The sequence below is a fragment of the Crocodylus siamensis genome, chromosome 14, assembly GCF_052110815.1.
Source record: "Crocodylus siamensis isolate JL-2025a chromosome 14, ASM5211081v1, whole genome shotgun sequence".
In the NCBI taxonomy this organism is placed as follows: domain Eukaryota; kingdom Metazoa; phylum Chordata; order Crocodylia; family Crocodylidae; genus Crocodylus; species Crocodylus siamensis.
In genome coordinates, this window is record NC_143408.1 from 21496366 (window position 1) to 21517524 (window position 21159).

The following is a 21159-nucleotide window of genomic DNA, read 5'->3' on the forward strand; positions in this document are numbered from 1 at the left end:
AGAAGGGTCTGGCTCCTCTACTCCGTTTGTCCTGTGTGGAAGGAGGGAGGCAGAGCCAGGAGTCAGGGTCTAAGCCTGGGAGTTAGGAAAACCAAGTTCAGTTCCCTGTTGGGTCCCAAAACCCCAGGTGAGTCAGCCCGGGTATATCTGTACTGTGTCTCCAGCACGTCCTGGCAGGGATGCCCCGAAGCACACCCAGCCCTCCCTCTCCATACCTGCCAGGGACATCCCCAGCAGCTACTCTCCAGCATGCCTCCTGCCCTACCCCCGTTCCTCCCCCTACAGTAAAACTCCAGCTGCAGGTGCTCCTACTCTGACAGGTACCCAAGGCCCCACACGTGATCTTTGGATCATGCTCAGCACTCACCTGAGCATGGCAGGGCTCAGTGCAGGACGTCTGTCAGCCTCTGGCATCTGGCCACCCTGTGCCCTCCTGCCTGGAATCAGCCAAACACAGGGAAGGCAAGTCATGGGCTCGTGCCCTTCAAGGAATCGGCCTTCTCACACTCCCCTCCCTCTGAATTGAGCCGGGTAGGATAGGCAGAGATGGACCACCCATATGGCTCAGGCTTGGTGAAGGTGACCCTCTTGGTTGACCCTAGACGTCACAGTAGACACCCCTGGGTAAGCAGGTGTCTGAGGTGACGTCCCTGGGAGTGGCAGGAGGAATTATCCTCTGATCCTCACCAGCTGTCCCGTGCAAACACCTACCTGGGTTTGCCTCTGACCCGGCGAGGGAAGGTGCCTTCTGCAGATGGCTGCTGTGCTGTGCAGAGGCCGTTGTCTGCAAGGACTCTGCCAGGCTCCCTCGCATCTCTCCAGTGAGTTGTTTCTCCATTGTGTGCAGGCATGTAGGCTTCCTGTATACAAACGGCTTTGCTGGCTGAGGAGGAGGTAGAACAGTAAATCCTCCTGTCAGAAGCAAGCAGTGTGCATGGGCTGTTTGTTAATGGGCCTCATCTGCAGGAACTACACAAAGGCACCGATTCAAGCCACGGGGGTCTCTTGGGTGCAGGGTTGTGTAGCGCCGGCCCATGACCTACCCATCAACCTGCACGGCCTCCCGTGTCTGCAAGGTGAGGGCAAGTGCTTGACAATGCATTTACACCGTAGATGTTGGCCCCAAGCCTGTAGCAAGCTCCTCCTGGGCCAGGGCAGCCACACACTGAATGGATTTTATAATCGGGGCCTGATTAATTTAGCCCAGACAATGTGCTTGTTGCTGAACATGCAGACAAGGCGAACCTGCTTCAGCAAACTTACTGTTGACATAGCGTTTGCACTGCCGTGTATTGGTGGCATGGGGTGGGCGAGGGGACCTCCGTTCGGATAGGTTCAAGTACCGACGTGGTTCGCGCAGCGGGAGAGAATACGTTATGATGCCACAAAATGTCAGGCAGAGGCAAGTACCCGGCATTATTAGCACTGAAAGAGACAAGCGGACAAGCATCTGGATTTCTGAACAGGGAAGAAGGTATTAAATTGTTCCCCACTCCATCTCCCAACTGTAGACTTCACCTGGAGCAATGGGATGTTCCACACGATGGTCACCGTGAAATTCAACGTGGCTGTTGCGTGCAGTTTAATGCCACTCCGGGGATCCTGGCTTGCTCTTGATTTGTCACCGTATCGAAGTTCCCGGCTCTTTTCTTCACGGGGTAGAGTTTTGCTGTCTGCAGCTGCGATGTGTTTTACCAGATCGGTCGCGCAGGCCAATCACCTCGTCACTGGCTTATGTCAGTCTTCTAGAGAACTTGGCTTCTTAAAAATATGGGAGCCTCTGGCTAACTTGATGAAATCTGGATTGGTTCAGAGGTGTGTGCCACCCTGTCATAGGATGCTGTCTCCTGGTTTGATTTTTTTTTTTTTTTTTTTTAGGAGTTGTTACTAGTTGTGCTCTATCTACTTGGCTCCAGTCATCCAGAGATTTCACAGCTTTTTTCCAAAGTGGAGGCAGGGGAGGGGTAAGCATCCTCATTGCCATTTTGCAGCTGGGGGAGTAGAAACCCAGAGAAGTGAAGTGTCTTGTCCAGTGGCAGTGCTGAGGAGTAGAGCTCCTTTTGGCCAGCCAGCGTCCCTTGTTCTTAGCAGTTGAGCACTGTCCTGTGACGATTTCAGGTTGCAAACTCCTTGGGGCAGGTGCAGCCATTTGCAGCACACGTGTAAAGTACAGCACATCAGGACCCCGCTCTGGATGACTGCTGTGGGTCCTACAGCACTGCGAATGTTAAACCAACTTTTACCAATGCTGTCTCCTAACTGGGTACAGAAGGTGACTGCGGATGGTTACCTAACAGACAGGCAGCGCTGTCGAGGGGAACAGAGTGCAACCCGGGTTTGAGCCGCAGCAGGCAGGCAGTGACGGGCGGAGGGGAGAACAGCTCCGTGGCAGATGGGGAGACCTTGACGCAGACCTCCCTGTCATGTCCCATTTGCTCTTCTCCTTGCTGAGCGCACCTCGCGCTCCTAGCCTGCACAGACACATCTTTGTTTGTCAGTCTGTCAGGGCCTTGGCTTCCTTCTAAAGAGGCAGTACAAATTGCATCTCCAGTCTGTCCTGCTGTTTTATGTTGCTGGTAAAAATAAAACCCTGCTAGCATGGGCAGCTCTCATAGCACTGAGGATTTATGGCCGCCTGGGATGTTTTCCTCAAGTGGTTGGCTACAGGGGCAGCATGGCCTTTTTAGAACGGTTATCAGTTTCTGCAGACCAGGCCCTGGGCCCAGACTGTTGCTTAATTTGGATGTGACCGCAGATGGGTTGCTGTCTGCAAAGCTCTGACTACATGTCTTTATTGTGCGCAGCAGGGAGCCTGCCCCAGAGTCTGCCTTGACTCTCTGTCCACCAGGAGCAGGCGTCAGGGACCTCGGGATTAATAGGCCTGTGGCTCTTCTAGGTAAGAAGACTGTTCCAACTTTTCTCTGAGCCTAGTCTGCACAAAATGAACTATTCCAGACAGATTTACCTTCAGCTCTTCTGTGACACATGAATTTTCATTTCCACCTAGAACTTTTACATGCTTTTCACACTCTCCTATGCCCAAAAGCTTGCAAATAAAGATTTTTTTTTTTTTTTTTTTTTTGCAAATATCTAGTTGGTCTAATAAAAGATATTACCTCTGCCACGAGTTCTGATTCCTTTTTACTATAGACTATTACAGCTACAACCTCTTCTAGGCGCTTAGACAGCCCAGGATGCCTGCCTTCTGGAGCAAAGGGGCTTTAGCCTGGCATGTGGATGCAGGAGCGAATGTACAGGCAAACTCAGTCAGCCTTGCAAGTTCCTACTGTTTGCACTACTGGATTGGGGCTGGGATTTTCCAAGGGCCCTACCACAGGTAGCTGGTGCTCTCAGATACCTGGAGAAAGAGGCCATGAGACCCACCTCAAAGGGCACCCGGGGAACGGCTCCTCTGGGTTGCAAGTGGGTGGGCAGGTTTGTCCAGAGCAGACATGGCCACACAACTCGGGAAGGGCAAAAATATCAGGAAGCTCCGGATGCACCTCAGGATGCCCCTGTGCTTTCATTACTTTCCCCTGGTATCAGCACTTCTTATCTGCTGGTCCCAAAGCATCTTACAGAGGTGATTCGTTGTCGTCATCTCTGCTCTCAGGACAGACACTGAAGCACAGGTGTGACAAGCTTGATTTTTAGAGGCACAGAAAGTCAAATTCCTTCGGAAGTCAGGCTGGAAACAGTCAGTTCAAACCCAGCAGGGAACAAATCCCAGCTCTCCACACGCCTCTTCTCCTGCTGGGTCCACACAGAGTCAGTCCTCAGCTCTGCTGTGCCCATCCCTGCCACAGCAGATTTCAGAAGTTGTCAGACCTGGAATGGTTCCCATTTTTTGCACATACACAGCACAATTTTGGCATGACAGGACCAGTCCTGGGTTTGGATGAATGTGCTTCAGAGTAGGGCAACATATCTTCTTGCTGCTTGCCCTCGCTGTGCCATCCTTTCCCTCCGTCCTGCAGCGTGGAAGGGGTGCTGCAGGATGCAGCTCCAAATTGGCAGTCGCAAGCATGTTGACACTGAGCACCGTTTGCTGACATGTTTCCAGCGCATCGTTTGCTCTTGTGCAAGAAGACTCCTGCATAAAGAAATAGTAAAGACAGCAATGATACATAATCAGTGGTGTGGCTTATCGCAGAGTTCCCACATGATTTAGGTGCATTCAGAACTGCAAAGCAACCAGATTGATGATAGATACCTCTGTGTAAGACTAAGCAAATTTGCATTTGTGTGTGCATGTGTTTAAAATTATATGCAGCATGGATGTGTGTATATATGTGTATATATATATATGCATGGATGTACATATAACATGCGGAGGTGGAAGGATGTTATGCATTTGTGCATACTATAAAGTGAAAGAATCAAGAAATCATGAAGTTGGTTACCCTGAACAATGGAGCCCTTTAGCCCTCTCACAGCATGGCGTACTTCAAGGTACAAACTCAACAGAAATCCCTACCAGCCATGCTGCTTAGTTATAGACACATTTAGTCTAAGATACTCCAGGAGGATTTCTACCGCTTTTAGAGCTCTGCTGAGAGTTTCTGAGCAACTGAAGAAGAGAATCGGTCTTGTAGTTGCCTTCTTAAATACAGCAGTGCTCGAAAAGGTTGCTGTCAGTGCGTAACATGAGAACTGGTGTGGGCTGGATCTCCTCCGCCAAAGTAAATGCAGCATTAACATGCTCCAGACATTGGTGCATAGTTCTGCATGCGGTTCAGGAGAGGGGGTGGCATTTGGGCTTCAACCTTGTGCATCCCTGAGCCCTCCAGGTCCTTCAAGCCATTGCTGCAGATGTTGGGGTGCTTTTGCTAGGTGTAAGCATGAAGACTGAAGAGAGTTGGAGGGTGGCTGTGTATCTGTGCAGGGATGCTGCATGAGCCCAATACATCACAGAGATCCTGTTTATCAAGGCAGGATTTAAATGATGCTGAGTCCTTTACTGTTCCCCTGCGCTGGTTGCATTTTATCCTAAAGATATCTAATTAGTGTAAGGCTCCTTGAGAGATGGGGGTTGTAATCACTGATGATGATATAATGGGCAAAAACAAAGCAACTGCAGCAGCAGCCATTAAAAGAAGCCCTTGCTGACAATAGTGGTACCTGACATCAGACAGTCTTCCCCTCTGCCTAAGCAATGGATTGATAACAGCTGGGAAATGACTTCTTGATGGCTTCTGCTGTTCTGGTGAGACTGCTACTGTGGGGCTCATGGAAGTGATCTTGACAAGCCACGGGAAGGGGTTTCACTGCCGCTTTGCAGTCTCTCTGATCAGCTTGTGGCTTCCTGCATGGCTAGAGCCTTTTCGTGCCCTGCTTTGGCGTACGCTACTTGCAATGTTCTGCTGCTGCACCAGAAGCTATAAATCTGGCTCGGTGATTTCAGAGGCCGCAGCTATTCCATGCCCACGTCAATAAACATAATGATCTGGGAACTTCTCCTGAAGTCTCCAAGGACCCAGCTCATGTCTGAAACCTGCTGCCATCCTCTTGTGCTCCTGAGGGGTGGACGTAAATCTCTCATGTTTAATGATCAGGAAGGTTCCTGCTGCAGGGCTGTATGTCCCTGACATGAGATGGGGCCCAAGTTTGATGGAGTTGTGCTGTTCTGGAGGGAATACCCCCTTTGGGATCACAACTGCCTCGGAATAATTTACCAGCACCGGCTGGTACTGGAAGGTGGCAATACTAGTAATATGTTGCATGGATTTCAGTGGCACTTGTCACTGCAGCATCTGCTGCTCTGGAAGAGGCTTGCTTGTTATGAACACAACGCGTCACACGAGCCAGACGTAGGTGCCAGGTTTGTTTGGATTGTTTTGTTCCTCATTTGATAAACCAAGGAATGAAGGAACCAAAGTGAGTTTTACCACCTGCCATTCCTTAGCCTTTGAGTGAGGGAAGTAACCCTGATGGTAGAGGCTTGTATGGGAATCTGCATCCTTGGAGGGTCCTGCTTTGAGTAGGGCGTTGAACTAGATGACCCCCTCCCTACCCTACTTTTCTATGACTCTATGACTGCAGAAGTACTGTGCAAACTTCCTGGCCTTCTTTGCAACTTCCAAAGGTCAAATCCAGATGTTGTAAAGCTAAGTGCCTTTCATACTGCCTTTTTCCACTCTCACCCTGGTTTGCGGACCTCGCTGCAACCGTCACCAGCTTCGTTCACTTTTGGACTTCCCCAGACTTCTCTACAAACCTCTCTGCTTGCAGACATGGAAAGCAGAGTCACCTTATCCTTTGGAAGGTCTGGCAGAAGCATGCTCTGGTCAGTAGTGCCTCATGACCTCCATCTGTGCAGTAATTATTTCTGGAGGTGACCACAAGTCTTTAAAATTTGCAAGCCTGCCATCTCTCGGAGCGTCGCGGGGACAGGGACTTTGTCTGGAATGACATAAACAACTGATGAGTAGTATTTAGTGAGGAGATGTCCAAAAAGGTCTAAAGGATTTAGCAGCGGAAGCCCAGTGACTTTCGGTAGGACTCATAGACCTCAAGCATTTCTCAAATGTTTCTCCTCAGACTCTTGCAGCTAAGGTCAGAGTTTCTTCACTGGATCTTCTTGACCCACTAAGCCATAGGGATTTTAACTTTATTTTTGTCACTGGTCATTTGTTGGAAAACTTTTCTGCCCCACATAACAAGCATGCGGGAATTTTGCAGTAGTCTGTTATGATGACAGGACTCCTTTCTTCCTCCAAATACATCTCATTTGGATTCCCTTCTCTAGTTGCCTCTTACATCCCAGATCAAACAGGATCCTAGCTGTATCAGTCCTCGTGTTGCTGAGGCTATAGTTTTCACCTCCTTATCTTGGCATCTGACTGAAACCTTTTGAAATCAATGGTAGCCTTCCTCTCGACTTCAGTGGACTTTTGATCAGGTCTTGAATATGGCTCCTGGTGTCCTGTTGTGGCCAAGTACCTCTGGCCATGAGGCAAGGCTTTGGAGCAGGCTTTGTTTTGGTGGGGGGCGTTGTCTGTGTATAATTCAGTGGGAGGCGATGGGCACTGGCAGGGCCCTGAATGCTCCGCTGTCAGACCTCCTCCATGTTAGGGATGTGGGTTGCTGATGCCGGCTGCTTGCCTCTCTCTATCCCAGAGGAGCTGTACGTGTGCCGAGTGGTGCAGCCAAGCGGTGCTGCATGCATGCGGCTGTCCAACTTGGGAACCGGGAACGTTGTGCTTCGAGAACCTCCCGGAGCGCGTGGTGCTGGCCTGGCTACTCCTGCCGAGGTCTACGGCAAAGCATCCGGAGACCTTGCTGGGAGCAGAAGGGGCCAGTGCACGTGTGAATGCCCTGTGTGGAAGGAAGTGCTGGCCCACTCGATGGCATGGGAAGATTTGTCATTGACTTCAGCAGGGCCAGGAATGCTGCGGTCTCCTTAATTTCAGCCTCCCAAATCCCTCCCGTTTGAGCTCTGGTTTAATCTCACCTTTTAAATTCCTTTGGGGCCTCTTAATCCAAGCAATTCCCAAGCTAAATAAATGAATGGTTATTACCTGTAGACTGGCTGAAGCGAGTTGGCCAACCCCGCTTAGACACAGGGACTTCAGTTCCTGAGATCAGCTCCTTCCCTCTGTCTCACGTGGAATTAACTTGACCACCGGTGTATTTGTTTCGCAAGCCAAATGCTGCAGTTCTCCCCTGTTAAGCAGGAATGTGCGGCTCTAGGCGGAGTTTTGCTTTCATTGTTGTGCCAGCTTTTAACCTTTTTTCTTGAACAAAGAGATAGCATCTAAATAAACCCAAAGCTTCAGGTCCACCATTACGGGCCAGAGACAGCTTTTGCGTTAGTGAAGCGGGTCTGTGTTGAAGCCAGCTCAGAGGATTTCTCCCCAGGCATTCAAACTCTAACTGTGTGACTTATGAGCCGTGCTGTTTCTTACTCCCCTCTTTGTTTTCACAGGCTGTAGGATCCTGGCCGTGGAGCTGACATCCAAAGACCTCAAACCAGTGGTGCAGGAATTCCAAAGTAAGTGCTGCGGGGAACCTGTTGCATCTGTAATTTGAGCATTTGGCCTCTCCATGGTGGTGGGTTTGCATCCATGAAAGAAGTAAGAGTCCATGCATTTCTCATAGCACCTGGTTTATGGAGGGTGCAGTAGAGCCTGGCTCTGACATTCAGCCAAGTGCTTAGTTTTGCCCCCATTCAGCAAAGTGCTTTGCCTAAATGCTCTGTTGAAGCCTCTCGGAAAGATTTGACACTTGGACGTAAAGCGAGAAAGGAAAGCGATGTTATGAAGAATGCATAGCACTGAAATCTGGGAGTTGCATGGGCTTTTCCTGGCCCTGCTAACACACACTCACTGTGGCAGGCGGCCAGTTCTCTGTGCCTCCGTTTCCTCTTCTGTAAAATGGAAATCTCAGAGTTGCTGAATTACCCAAGGTACCATGTGGCCTTCAAGTTGAAGGTGGTACAGGATAATGAAAAGTTCTCCTGCCAATGCCAGTGTGACCTCTGCAACTTAAGACACCGTCCAGGGAGATAGCGGTAACCTTAGCCTCACTTTGTGCACCAATGGGAGATTAAGCTAGTACCGCGTGCCTGCGCTGTGAGGGTTTGTTTGCTATAAATCGGACACCACTGTGTACAGTGTGTTCCTTTCTCTCAGCAGTTGCTATCTGCATGGCTATTATTTTCGCTGGCTGAGGCCCATCTTCCCCAAGGCTCCTGGAACCCAGTGGCGCTCCTGTTTGCAAGGCAGAAGAAAGACAGGGCCTTTTTTGCTTTGGAGGAGACACCGCCCAGTAAAAACAGCATGTGAGGCTGCTCTGAGCAGAGTGAAAACACAGCTGCTCCCGATTAATCTGGAGTTGTTTGATTTTTGGTGCTAGGTATCGAACTGTCCTGCATCATTACATCCACCACGACGCCTGACCCCAGGATCGAGTGGAAGAAGATCCAGCACGGCGACACCTCCTATGTGTTCTTTGACAATAAAATGCAGGGTATGAAGATCTGTTGCTTTTTCTGCTGTATTACCATAGAAGCCATGGGGGCAGGGAGTAGATGATTCCCTGAAAAACAAGTACTCGAGCACTTGTACTGATTGCTGCTAGGACCTGTGCTGGTCAGCCAGTGGTCAGTGTACAGCGAGGACTGGATCCTGCTGACACACCTTAAGCTAGCAGTCAAGATATAGAGCCACAGAGAGCTGGGGGACCGGGAAGGGAATGACCTCCTGTGTGTGAAACCATTTGTTGAATGAATACGAGACAAATGCTGCAGTGTCCTTTCCCCTGGTCCTGCAGTCTCACATATGGTCCTTGAGCATCAGAGGGTAATGCCAAGTGTGGCTCTTAGGGCCAGATGTTGCTCTTCCGTGTCCTCCTATATGAAACCCTGGTGATCCCCCATCATGCCAGAGGAGGGCTGCTGTTCGGGGTAAGCAATGCAGTGCTGTTCCCACAGCAGCAGGTGGGACTTACTGTTAACAGGGAGCACTGCCAGCCTTGGGAACTGGCGATGGTGACTGGAAACGAGATGTCCGGTTTGGCAGTGAATATAGATGCTAAGTAACAAACAGGGCATGTCCCCACAGGGTGCTGTTCCAGAACAGCCGCCGTGCATTAAGATCAAACTTAACTCAATTTAGCTTTATAGTGTTGATGAACCCTTGGCTGACAAAGATGGGACATTTTACCCCACTAGTTTGTCAGGAGTTTGAGATCTACAGTACGAGTTATGTTTTCCCTTTCAGAGTCTGTCTTTTGCATAATGGACTGGACACACCAGGCAGTGCACTTGTAGCCTTTACAGTGTACCGCTGGCCATGACTGTTCTCTTCCCCGTCCCATCTCTAGGAGACTTCATGACACGTGCAGAAATTTATGGCCGGACGTCGCTGGTGATCAAAAACGTCACCCGCATGGATACAGCCACATACCGCTGTGAAGTGGCGGCGCCCAACGACAAAAAGAACATCGATGAACTAAACATCGAGCTCACAGTGCTAGGTATTGGCTCAGCTCGCGACACCTTAGCAGGCACTGTCGGGTAAATCATGGGCCTTGTCAGCCTCTCTGGAGGGCTGCTCTGTGTGGGAGGAAGTGGTGATTGTCGCTGCGAAGATCGATTCCTCCTCTGTGGTCTGGAGCTTAAACCTGGTGCAAAATTGCTGAAAGCTTTGTCTGCTTCAGCATCGCACATCTGTTGGAAGCACACGAGAAGGTTGTTTCCATGGTGGGTCTCATTTCTGGAGGGGTAGCAGTTTCTGTCATGCTGGGTTGCTCCAGCTGAACCATTGGTGTGTGATCCAAGAAGCTACTTGGATAGATGGGAGCTGCCAGATCCATTCATGTTTCTTGTGCTTTTCTCCCCACACCACTCCACCCCCTGCAGTGAAACCTGTGACTCCCAGGTGCAGAGTGCCTAAAGCCGTACCTGTGGGCAAATCCGCTTCCCTTCACTGCCAGGAGAATGAAGGCTACCCAGCCCCCATTTACAGCTGGTACCGCAACAGCGAACCTTTACCGACAGACTCCAAATCTAATGCCAAATTCCACAATTCCTCCTTCATCTTGAATCCAGAAACCGGCACTCTGGTAATACCCCCGGGGGAAATGACTGGGAAGGATGTAGCTGGAGGGGCGGTGGCAGGGATGCTCAGCGTAGGAAATGGGACGTTCTCTTTGCATGTGCCCACAAATGAGTTGACGAGGCGGCAATAACTGGAACCAGTTGAGACACTGCAGGCCCTTGCTTGTCTGGTAGAGTCCAAGAGGCCACGTGGGAAAGGATAATTCAGGGGGACCAGAGGGAAGGATTCCCCTCCATCCTGTACTCTGCCATGGCCTTGCAGACATCATAAACCCTCATTGGGAGGGAGGAGAAGTGGTCCAGGAGTCCTCTTTTATTTGTTTTTCCTTTCTCCATATCTAATGCATCTGTTGCTGTGGCAGCTAAGTGCTCTATACAAGAAGTAACATTTCTGTCCCTAAAAAGACTCTGCTTGTTGATGGCTGTCTTCCTGGGGAAGAATGCCCACATCCAGTTTGCAACTTCTGTTATCAAGAGAAGGCATGTGCAGCGAGAGTCCTGCAAAGTAGCAATGCTCTAGCTAATTCCTGGGGTTCTCTAGAGGCTGTGCAGATGCAGGCTTGGAGACATGGTGCATTTTCCCTATGGGGTCTACATGATCAAATGGCAAGCAAGGACATTGCCACCTACAATGACCTTTTACCTGTTTACAAGTCCATGGGGTCTAGACCTCTTTTCTCATTTGCTATTTGTAAAAAGCCTGTGGAACCGTCTCCTGTCTCTGACACGTTAACTCCAAAACAGGTCTTCCACGCTGTGCACAAGGGTGATACGGGCCGTTACTACTGCATAGCAACAAATGACGCTGGCGTAGCCAAGTGCGAGGAGCAAGAGATGGAAGTCTGTAAGTGGTTGTGCCTGCCTGGCAGGCTATCTATCATGAGCACTGCAGGGATGGCTTAGTGGATCTTGCATATTGTCGAGTGTATATGGCCTTCCCCAATCCATGGTATTTCCTATAAGCCCCACAGATGCACTTGGTGCTTTCCAGGCAGATAAAGAGCCAAAGCTTCTTTCCTGGCACCTTAAAAACAACTAAGGGTAAGAATATGGGGACACATGAGAGTATAGTGAGGAAGGGCTTGGAGAAAGGCATCACAAAAAGGAAGCAAGGGCAAACTGTCAGCCCCTGATTAGTTAGATTGAGTTGATGAACTTCACATCTGCTATGCATTATTTATCTGAGGCATAATAGACTGTAGCTGCAATAGGGCCTTTCTTGGATAGTGCTTGTAGAGCCCTTTACTAACAAGATCATGTAAAAATAGATATACACACTACTTCATCCACCTCCAGGGAGGAACGTGGGCAGTTCTTCAGCAGTGCCCAGCAACACCATACCACAGCAGAGTACAAGAAATGAAGAGCCCCTTAACCAGGCAGGGACAGCAAGGGGTATTTTGAATGCCTTCGAAGTTGCAGACCCATGTTTCCTACATCACAGCTACAGTCAAGTTGTACCTCCGGCTTGGTGATGAGCAAGTACAAAGGGGGCCAAGGATGGGAGAGAGGGGGAGCAGTGCTGGTTATGTGGCAGGACAGTGACCAGTGCAAGGCACTGAGAGATACTTAAAATGGCTGTTGAAGAAGAGGCGGGATAGGCATGTCAGGGATGATTTAGGAACAGCCCATCCTGTATCCGTGCAGGGGGCTGGATCTAGATGACCCTATCATAGAGAAGTGTGGCTGGAAGGGACCTCCAGAGGTTATCTAGTCCAACCCTCTACCTGAGGCAGGATCATTCCTATCCAAACCATCCTATACTATTCAAAATATAACCTCTTAGTAAAACTACTGTCAACCCTGCCACAACACAAGACATAACACCCTAACCTGCCACAAGTAAAACAGGGGAACCATGGATGCCAATGTCCTGCTTGTATAAAAGCTTTTTTACTATATGCTCAAGGGTTCCCAGCTTGAGGTCATGCCCCGCTACAAAGGCAAAACCCCTGCAGTCTGTACCAAACCGACCATAGACATTAGACATTAGAACTGGAAGGTACCTCATGAAATCATCTGGTCCAGTCCCCTGCCCAAAGGCAGGACATCAGCTGCAGTCAAGGGGTCCCAGCAAGATAGTTGGCCAAGCACATCTTGAATGTGTCAAGGGTAGGTGCTTGCACCACTTCTGGGGGTGGGGGTGGCGTGGAGTTTATTCCAGACTCTGCATACTTGGACGGCAAAGAAATTCTTCCTTATGTCTGGTCTAAAATGGTCTTGCAGCAGTTTGTGACCGTTGGGCCTTGTTTTTCCTGGCACAGCCCTGGCACAGATGTTCTCCCAGGTCCTGATGGACACCCCTGATATACTTATAGGCTGCCACCAAGTCCCCCTGAGCCTACGCTTAGTCAAGCTGAAGAGCCCCTTGCCTCTCCTCGTATGACCTACTCTCTTGACCGCTGATCAGGCATATGGCTCTCCTTTGGACTCTCTTGAGCTTCTCCACGTCCTTTTTAAAGCAGGGGACCAAGGACTGGATGCAGTACTCCAGCTGCAGCCTCACCGAGGCTGAATAAAGCATAAATCTTTGAGATGCATCAGTAGATGCAAGCCAGGGTTTTATTTGCTTTGCCAGCTGCAGCATTGCATTTGTGTCTCATATTCATCTTGTGGTCGATCATGACCCCCCGTGTCTCGTTCTGACCCCATATATGGTGATCAGTGTGGCCCTGAGTGGAAGGACAAAACCAGCCAGGAACCTCTGGCTTTGCTCCCAGCAGGACCACTAGCACACCCCAGTTGAAGGCCCCAGCTTTGGCTGCAGCCAACACCCAATGCCTCTGGGCGAGGATTAAAAAACAACCTGACACATGTAGCAGAAAGGGGGAGAGGGGGCAACCAGTAAAGCCCAGAAGCATGGGAAATACCCATAGTAGAATACAGGCATTGCTACACTTGGATCCTCCCTGGCCAGTGGCTGTCAAACTTCTTCTTGAACACCTCTAGGGGTGGTAAGTCCACAACTTCCCTAGGCAGCCTAATTCTACAGCTTTACTATTCTAACAGTGAAGAAGTTTTTCCTGATGTCCAACCTAAACCTACTTTGCTACAACTTCAAGCCATTGATCCACATCCTACTTTCTGCAGCAAGAGAGAAAAAGTGCTTTCCCTCAAGGTCCCCATAACCCTACAGTTTTGAATCTTATTCCTGGGCTTACAAAGAGGGGTGAAAAGCAGGGCTTAAGCTTGGGTGCAAGTGGAGATTAACTCTACTGAGGGACAGGAGCATAGACTGTGTTTGGGTGTCAGAAGAAGTCAGAGGGCCTGTCTGGAGGGAGGCCAGAAATGGATGGGATCTTAGGCAAGGCATGCGGTTTTAGTGCAAGGGTCGGACATCCCTGCTGTCTGTGGGGGAAGAATGACAGATGGCTTTTCTCCTTTACAGATGACCTTAATATTGCTGGGATTGTTGGCGGAGTCCTGGTTGTCCTAGTGGTTTTGGTGCTGATAACTCTTGGTATCTGCTGTGCCTACAGAAGGGGCTACTTTGTAAACAACAAACAGAACGGGAAAAAGTAAGGCTGAGTTTGCAACTGTCTTCCACATCCTCCTGTCCACTTCCTAGCACACAGCTGTCCTAGCAGGGCAGGAAACCTGCTCATTACAAACACTTCACCGCTTGGCTTTTCATTTCCCCGGCTATGGCCAATTCTTCCAGCACCCAGAATTGCAAGTGCACTTGAAGTGTAGCGTTGTAGAAACAGGTGGCCGCATGCAAGCACCGACCTTGGGGAATGTTTCTTTATGTTCGCTTCTAGGGGAAGTTCTGTGACAAGAACACAGAGAGAGAAAAGCCTCTTTCTCATATGTTCAGGTACTTTACCTAGAGGTGGGGGCTTAGTCCTGCTAATCCTCTACCATCCTCATTGCATTTACACAGCACCTTGGCAGATGCTTCCTTTGGTCACATGCTACTTGCATTTAGAAACCAGGGATTTACTGACCAGAGTGAATTTGATAATCCATACAAGCATCAGGAAGGGTTCAGAAAGTGAGAGAGGGAAAACAGCCCCCCTTCACTGGAAAGTGCATCTCACTGAATTCAGCCTGGCACTTACATTTGGGATTAAAATGACCATTTTGGAGTTTATCTCATGGACAGTGACTCATTCCTCCCTTGTCTGAGCATTTACAACTGCAGCAGCCCTAGGGATCAGCATATATATAATTCCCCAAATCAGAAACAGAATTTCACAGCTCATTCAAATATTGAGCTGGTTTGAGGGATTCTGGAAGCTTAGTGAGAGAGAAGCCAGGATTAGAGTCAGACACTGGCTGGTCCTATTTTAAAGGGAGCAAGAGCCATGCTCCCATATGCAAGAGAGCCCAGACCCTCCATTTAAGTACAATACATGATTGAAAGTTGTCACATGCTGGGGAAACAGGGCTTTAAACGTGATTTCCTGGGCACCAGTTTAGTTGCACCAAACCAGAAGAACTTTCCTGCAGCTGTGTACAATGCTAGAGGATTAGCAGTAAGCCTAGCATCAACCAATCCAGAGTTTTAAATTAACCTCATTGCAATTACAATAGGAAATGATGCTGTAGAGGCACAGGAAAGCATTACAAGAGGCTAGAAAATTTGAGTGATGGAAAATTGTAGGCCTGGCTTCAGCGTCACACACAGAAAGGTCCTTTCATTGAAAAAAAAGAAGGAAAAAAAACCCCCCAACCCTCCAATTTTTATCATTAAATTCTATCAACATAGGAATAAGATTTGTTTCCCTTATTTCAGCTACAAGACTCCTGCCAAACCAGAGGGTGTTAACTACATCCGGACAGATGAGGAGGTAAGAACAGGGAACTGAAAAGGTTTACTCATAATCTCTTAAAACCTGTAAGAGTCTGGCCAGTTCAGGAGTCGTACTGTTTAGGACGCATGGTCCCTCTTCAGAGAAGAAACGTTATTTTCAGCTGGGATATAGCCAACTAGTAAATTGAGGCTGATGATCTAAAAGAATAGGCTGAGACATTTATTTGGGAATAATAGGATCTAAGGGCACCTAATCATAAGTGCCAAGGCTGCTCCAGCATGCTGGAATTCCAGTGCGGCGGAGCAGACTCAGTTAATCAAGTCTGCTGGAGCGTGGCGATTGCTGTGCTCCTGTGTTGCATGCCTATGGTTAAAAATGGCAGTGGGGGTACTTGAGCTAAAACTTGTTGAACAAGCTTTAGTTCAAGCGCCCCCACTGCCATTTTTATTTGCAGGGATGCTGATACACAAGACGCGGCTGCACTTTGATTACAGTGGCACCTGAAGCTGCTTTAATTAAAGCACTGCTCTCCCCCCACCCCTGGAGCACATGTACAAGTGTTCTAGGCATCTTCAGTGACTGACCCACATATATCTGGTGTATATGGTTGGTGCCTTGGAATCTGTTTCCCTCGAGTGAGTGGACAAGCTGTTGTGACTTTATAGAGAGTAATATGACTGCGTCTTGGGATTTCAACTGATCACTCAGCTTTAAGCTCCTTTTGGTAGAGATGTTAGAGGCGTGTATTGAGTCCTAGTCCATCATCTGAGGTTGAAACACACTTAAAGACTGCTTTCGAAAAAACAGCATGCAGAATGTCTGTGTACATTATGTAATTTTGCCATCACATGCTGATGAAGGGTTAAACAGAGAGCCAATATAGCTGGAGTCCTAGAGGAGAGTATGTTCAAGTCGCATGGGAACCCAAGGGACCATCAGTCCATTGGACCATACGTTCCGAGTCTTAAGGGGTATTCCACAGGGGAATCTACCCCCTAGGAGCATTCCTAGACACCCCAAAGTAGAACAGTGCCTGCGTTCAGACTCCCAGAGGTTTAAAATACATCAGGGCCAGTAGAATGAGCCCTACGTGATTTCTGACAAGTGTCACTGGTGTACCTGTACTAGCTCTCAGGTGAGAGCAGCATTTAGACAAGGCATCAAAGATTATTATATGCAAATTGTACCTGTTTTGCAATGGGACATGTCAATGGGGACAGTGGGTATGACAGGCCGTCTGGAGAAGAACAATCCTTCACTCATTACTGTTTCATTCCAGGGTGATTTCAGACATAAATCTTCATTTGTCATATGAGATGCCAATAGGATACTGCGAGTCAGCAAGAACAAGTGTGAGAATGCCTCCTCCAGGAACTCAAGAACAAAAGATGAACAAAGTATGCCTGGAAGAGTTTGTACACACATGGACTTGATTTTTTTTTTTTTTTTGGCCAAAGCTTAAGAACATCCTCACTGCCCAGCCATTCTCCCTCTCCCCACAACTGGCTCCCCCCGGAGATGCTGATCTGGATCACCTAAGTCTTTTCTTTCTGAACTGCAGAAGCTTGTAGAACTTTCTTCTTCCTGTGGGGCAGGGATTGAGACAGTGTACAAACCAAAAGGGGAAGCAGCATTAGGTTAACGTGCGTCTTAATGTGATAGGCAAAAGGCACTGACACAGCACAAGAGACTAAAGAATAAGATTTATCAATGCAGTAGAAATCTGCTCACCCTAATGTATTTGGAAGTGTACTAGGCTTCTGTGCTGTGCACAAATGAGGGCTCCGAACCCTTCTTAGCATAATTTTATGTCTGAAGCTCTGCTAGGATGATTTGACAAAATATCTATCTCATCAATTCTACAAATCCCTGTGTGTGAGCATTTATGCTAGCTGGCCACTGTTCAGGGCATGGCAATAGCCTCATCCATTTGACTTTTGGGGACTTTAAGATCCCAGATTAGGCTTTGATTCTGCAGGTCCAGAATGAGCAGCTGAGTTGAGTCCATAGTGGGGAGGGGGTGCAGATACCACGTAGGCAACTAACATGAGTTAAAATGTCTTGGCCCTGCTGCCGTATTTAACTTTTTACTCGTGGTGTATGGCATCAGTCCAAAAGGATTGCTTTTGTACACGGCTTTACAAAACTTCTACCACATGAAGGCAGCTTTTCATTCTAATCAGCACAAAGCAGGCTTGCCTGCTGTATTTTACTATGTTAGGACGCTTGCAGTAGAGGTGGAAAATCTTAATGTTTCAGTATCCCTCAAGTGAAAATTGAAGCCAGATGCATTCTTTGGGACTAATATTTTCAAAAGGTACTGAGATGTCTTCAAGCTTTTTTTTTTTTTTAAACAGTTCCCTTTTTTTTTTTGTAAAATTCTGCATTCTAAATTTTTGCAAAGATATATTTTGATTACTTCAAAGAAGGTAACATTTCTATTTAAAATGTAAATATGCTATGCCAACAGTATTAAATAATGTTGCTATTTTTAAAAAAAGTCATTTTTAGGCTACAGACAGGAGCTCAAATGCTGCGACAGCAGAGCACTGTCAGAGCATATCAGTATTACTGCAAAGAGTATAGTAAAGCAACTTAAAAGGCTGCAGATGGAGATGCATCCCTTTTCTCCTAACCTAGCTACAGCAATTTCTGTGCCAAGAGATCTTACAGGATACAAAATGGAGAGTCACTCAGGGATGGGTTTTGTAACTTTAAGGTAGGAACTAGTCAGCTTTTATTTCAAATTATTTTTCTTGCAAGAAAACATTTATTTCTAAGAAATATCCTGTGATTTTTTTTTTTTTAATTCAGTTATGAGCTGGTAACAGAGTGACTTATGTACCACTCCCTATGCAAGTTCTTCAGTTAACTTTAATCCATTTCAATTCCTGTGAATTTGAATTGCATAGCTTCAGTAAAAAAATCTGGACTTGTGAAAGCAAAATGCTTGTCACAGAAGTAGTTTTGAAATATTAATTGCAACTTGTCCTTAGCTGGTAAAACTACTACTCTTTTTTGACTTTGAAAGGGATCAGTTAGAACCCCTGGTTTTTCAGAAAAACACTTATTGCATTGGATAAAAGCAAAATAGGTAGATGCAACACTGCAACTGTGCTGTGGTTAAAGAATGGGTTTTTAATGTAGCATAATTTAGTGTTCTTGTATTTCAACTACAAATTGAGTTGTCTTAACTTTTGATGCATACAGTATTTTGAATACTTGGCAATTTGGACTGTCAGTGTTATTTTTTAGTGTTTTGTATTAATCTGCCTTGGATTTCTCACCAGATATTGAGTGATTTTTTTTGTTTTTAAGGGGCCTCACTGGACATGCCATTGCTGCATTTATTTAAATGCTTGTCTCACTGCTTTCCCCTTCTGTTATTGAGGTGGAGTTGAAGTTGGGACAGCAATGCCCACATGCTCTTTGGATGGTGGCAAGTCGACCACTGCTGCCTTGCAATTATGGTTACCTTTAAGTGATGCTCTTCAAAACCAGGTATTACTGTCTACTGGCTGCATGTTGTCCTCTAGTCAACATGGTGACAGGGTACTTAAAGACACTTCTCCTTTACCAGTTTTAGCTACTACTCTTTTTTAATACGCTGCTCCTAGGACATCTAAGATAAGGAAGAGAAGAAAAACCTCAGAGTCAGGGTGGCTTTTGGCACAATGAGGAGCACAGACTGCAACTTAACCTTCCGCTGAAGGCAGCACTTCACTACAAAAAGCCACAAGCTTTGTTTTTCAGATCAAAATGTGACAGTGGCATCTCTAACGAGATAAGGGGAAAACCACCCCACACGTAATGAGATCTGATTTATGGAACTCATTGTAAATAGTTTAATATGCAGGTTTGTACTAATGTATTACATTTAACTTTGCCAAGAATGTTTTACATAAATATGAAGCTATTAAAGCATTCTTGAGTGTTTTTGTTTTTCTTTAAGTTTAATATTACTCTTAGCCTGTATTTGCTTTGAGTTCAGTGAGATGGGTTAAAGAGTTCTACTCTTCTCCCAAATAATTCTCCTTCCAAGGGTGGGTTACAAAAAGCCAAGCTGGTATTTCAAGGCACATCCAAGTACTTTCTTCAGTTTATAGAGACAACAGTTAACCCCGCATCAAGTTATCTCTGTGTTCTCAGAACTGCAGGAGTGACAACTAACCAATGACACAAGTAAAATGAAAGCTTCGTTTTTGTCCTGTCCGTTTTTACTTAATTTCCTTTTGGCCTTTCAGTACAGAAGTAAATATTTATGGGAATATCGCAACAAAAACATGTGAAGCAATGTATTTCTACACATGTAACAAAGCCTGCCCTGAGTTCATAGATTTCATAGACATTAGGGCTGGAAGGACCTCGGAAGATCATCAGGCCCATTGCGTGCTTCTATATTTGGATCAGGTTTGTTCTGCTTTATTCAAGGTAGGCTGCTTTTTGCAGTCTGCTGAGCAAGCTATGTAATACAAATGTAGTACAGTTGTTTTGGGGGCAAGCACTGGAAGATTTCACTTAAGAGCTCATGGCAACAGAAAGTTGGGTGAGAAGTCCAGTGGTAACAGTTCTTTGCAATGAACAGTTTAAGGGAGCACTAATATCTGAATGTGTGACTTACCATCCACAATACATGGATGAATTACTCAAATCTTCTCCCAGTAAAGATCGCATATTTAAACTGCAGGACAATTATTCTAGCTGGATGGAATACTTCAGTTGCATCTGGCTTGAAAGTGGGTATCGATCAAGAAAGGGACACTGTAAGCATCTGTAATAGCAAGTAATGCCTGCGTAGGAATTCACATGTTTACACAGATGTGCACACCAACTGCTGCGATGGTTGTCAGAACAGCAGAACTTATACGTGGCCATGGAAAAGATGAAAGTAGTGGGCACAAAAGGGAGGGAAATCCTTTAAAGGTAGAAATTTACAGAAGAAAATAATTCAATGCTGTCAGAGCAAGAAAAGCGGAGAGGCTGTGGGTTGAATCTGTTCCCTAAACATTTATTTTTCATAAAAGGTTAACAGCTGGAAATAATATGTTCCAAGTATGGAAATTTACCATTTAGAAAAGAACAGGAAAGCTGCACAAAACACTGGAGCTTTAACTACAGGTAAAAACCGTAGCAACTTGCAATTATCAGATTTGCAGGCATGGCAGCATCAAGCTATTTCACCTTTGTAAATATTAAGGTAACGCTAGTATTTTATGAACAGGGACAATGTGGCATCAAGGGACTGATGTGAGCCAATCACCACCTTATAATAAAATAGGGGAACCCAAGCTGGGATAAACACAATAGTTTATCCAAATCAATATTTCTAATGGCTGCACTTACATACACTGGATTAGAATTTACGGCCAATAGCACTTAGATACCCATTTGGACAAGTCATAAACCTTGTGCAGTGGGTATTGCATCTTATCCAGATACTGTAGCTTCATGGCACTTCAGGTCACCTTATGGCAAAAAAATGTCATTAACAGCTTCAAAACCCCTAGCTTATATTTATCCACAAGCTAAGCCAACTTTACCTGTTGTATGTAAGAACATAAATAGACTAGGAACAAGGAGACTTTACACACATAATTAGAGCAAGCCTGAAGGAGAGGAACAGGCTTTTGGTCAACATGATGAAGCTCTATACAAGAGTAAGTGGGAAGTGTCAGTTGGCTGGCTTCAGGGGGTCTCTCCGCAGGGACCTCCTTAAAGCTGGACTTGGGCTGCTTTTTCTCCTGGCTGGAGATTCTACCTTCCACTGACGTGGCAGGGGCTTCCTACAGAGAAAAAGAGTACGGGTTTATTTTTAAAAGCATTACCAGGATTACTTCCGGC

General features: G+C 46.9%; 2 protein-coding genes across 3 annotated transcripts in view; one reads left to right on the top strand and one right to left on the bottom strand.

Annotated features, from left to right (window-relative positions):
* JAM3 (junctional adhesion molecule 3) overlaps window positions 1-19242 on the top strand; it is a 37505-nt gene extending 18263 nt beyond the window's left edge. The window contains exons 2-9 of the mRNA XM_090027856.1: window positions 7928-7993; window positions 8857-8970; window positions 9826-9978; window positions 10364-10566; window positions 11306-11405; window positions 13950-14079; window positions 15300-15354; window positions 16598-19242. Of these exons, the coding sequence (XP_089883982.1) occupies window positions 7928-7993; window positions 8857-8970; window positions 9826-9978; window positions 10364-10566; window positions 11306-11405; window positions 13950-14079; window positions 15300-15354; window positions 16598-16633 (857 nt within the window). The 3' untranslated portion in view covers window positions 16634-19242. The remainder of the gene's footprint in view (window positions 1-7927; window positions 7994-8856; window positions 8971-9825; window positions 9979-10363; window positions 10567-11305; window positions 11406-13949; window positions 14080-15299; window positions 15355-16597) is intronic.
* A 1063-nt stretch (window positions 19243-20305) lies between these two features.
* The window catches only part of NCAPD3 (non-SMC condensin II complex subunit D3), a 43544-nt gene continuing 42690 nt past the window's right edge, over window positions 20306-21159 (bottom strand). For both annotated transcript variants that reach the window (XM_090027854.1, XM_090027853.1), the window contains exon 35: window positions 20306-21101. In XM_090027854.1, coding sequence (XP_089883980.1) covers window positions 20990-21101 — 112 coding nt within the window. In that variant the 3' untranslated portion in view covers window positions 20306-20989. The remainder of the gene's footprint in view (window positions 21102-21159) is intronic.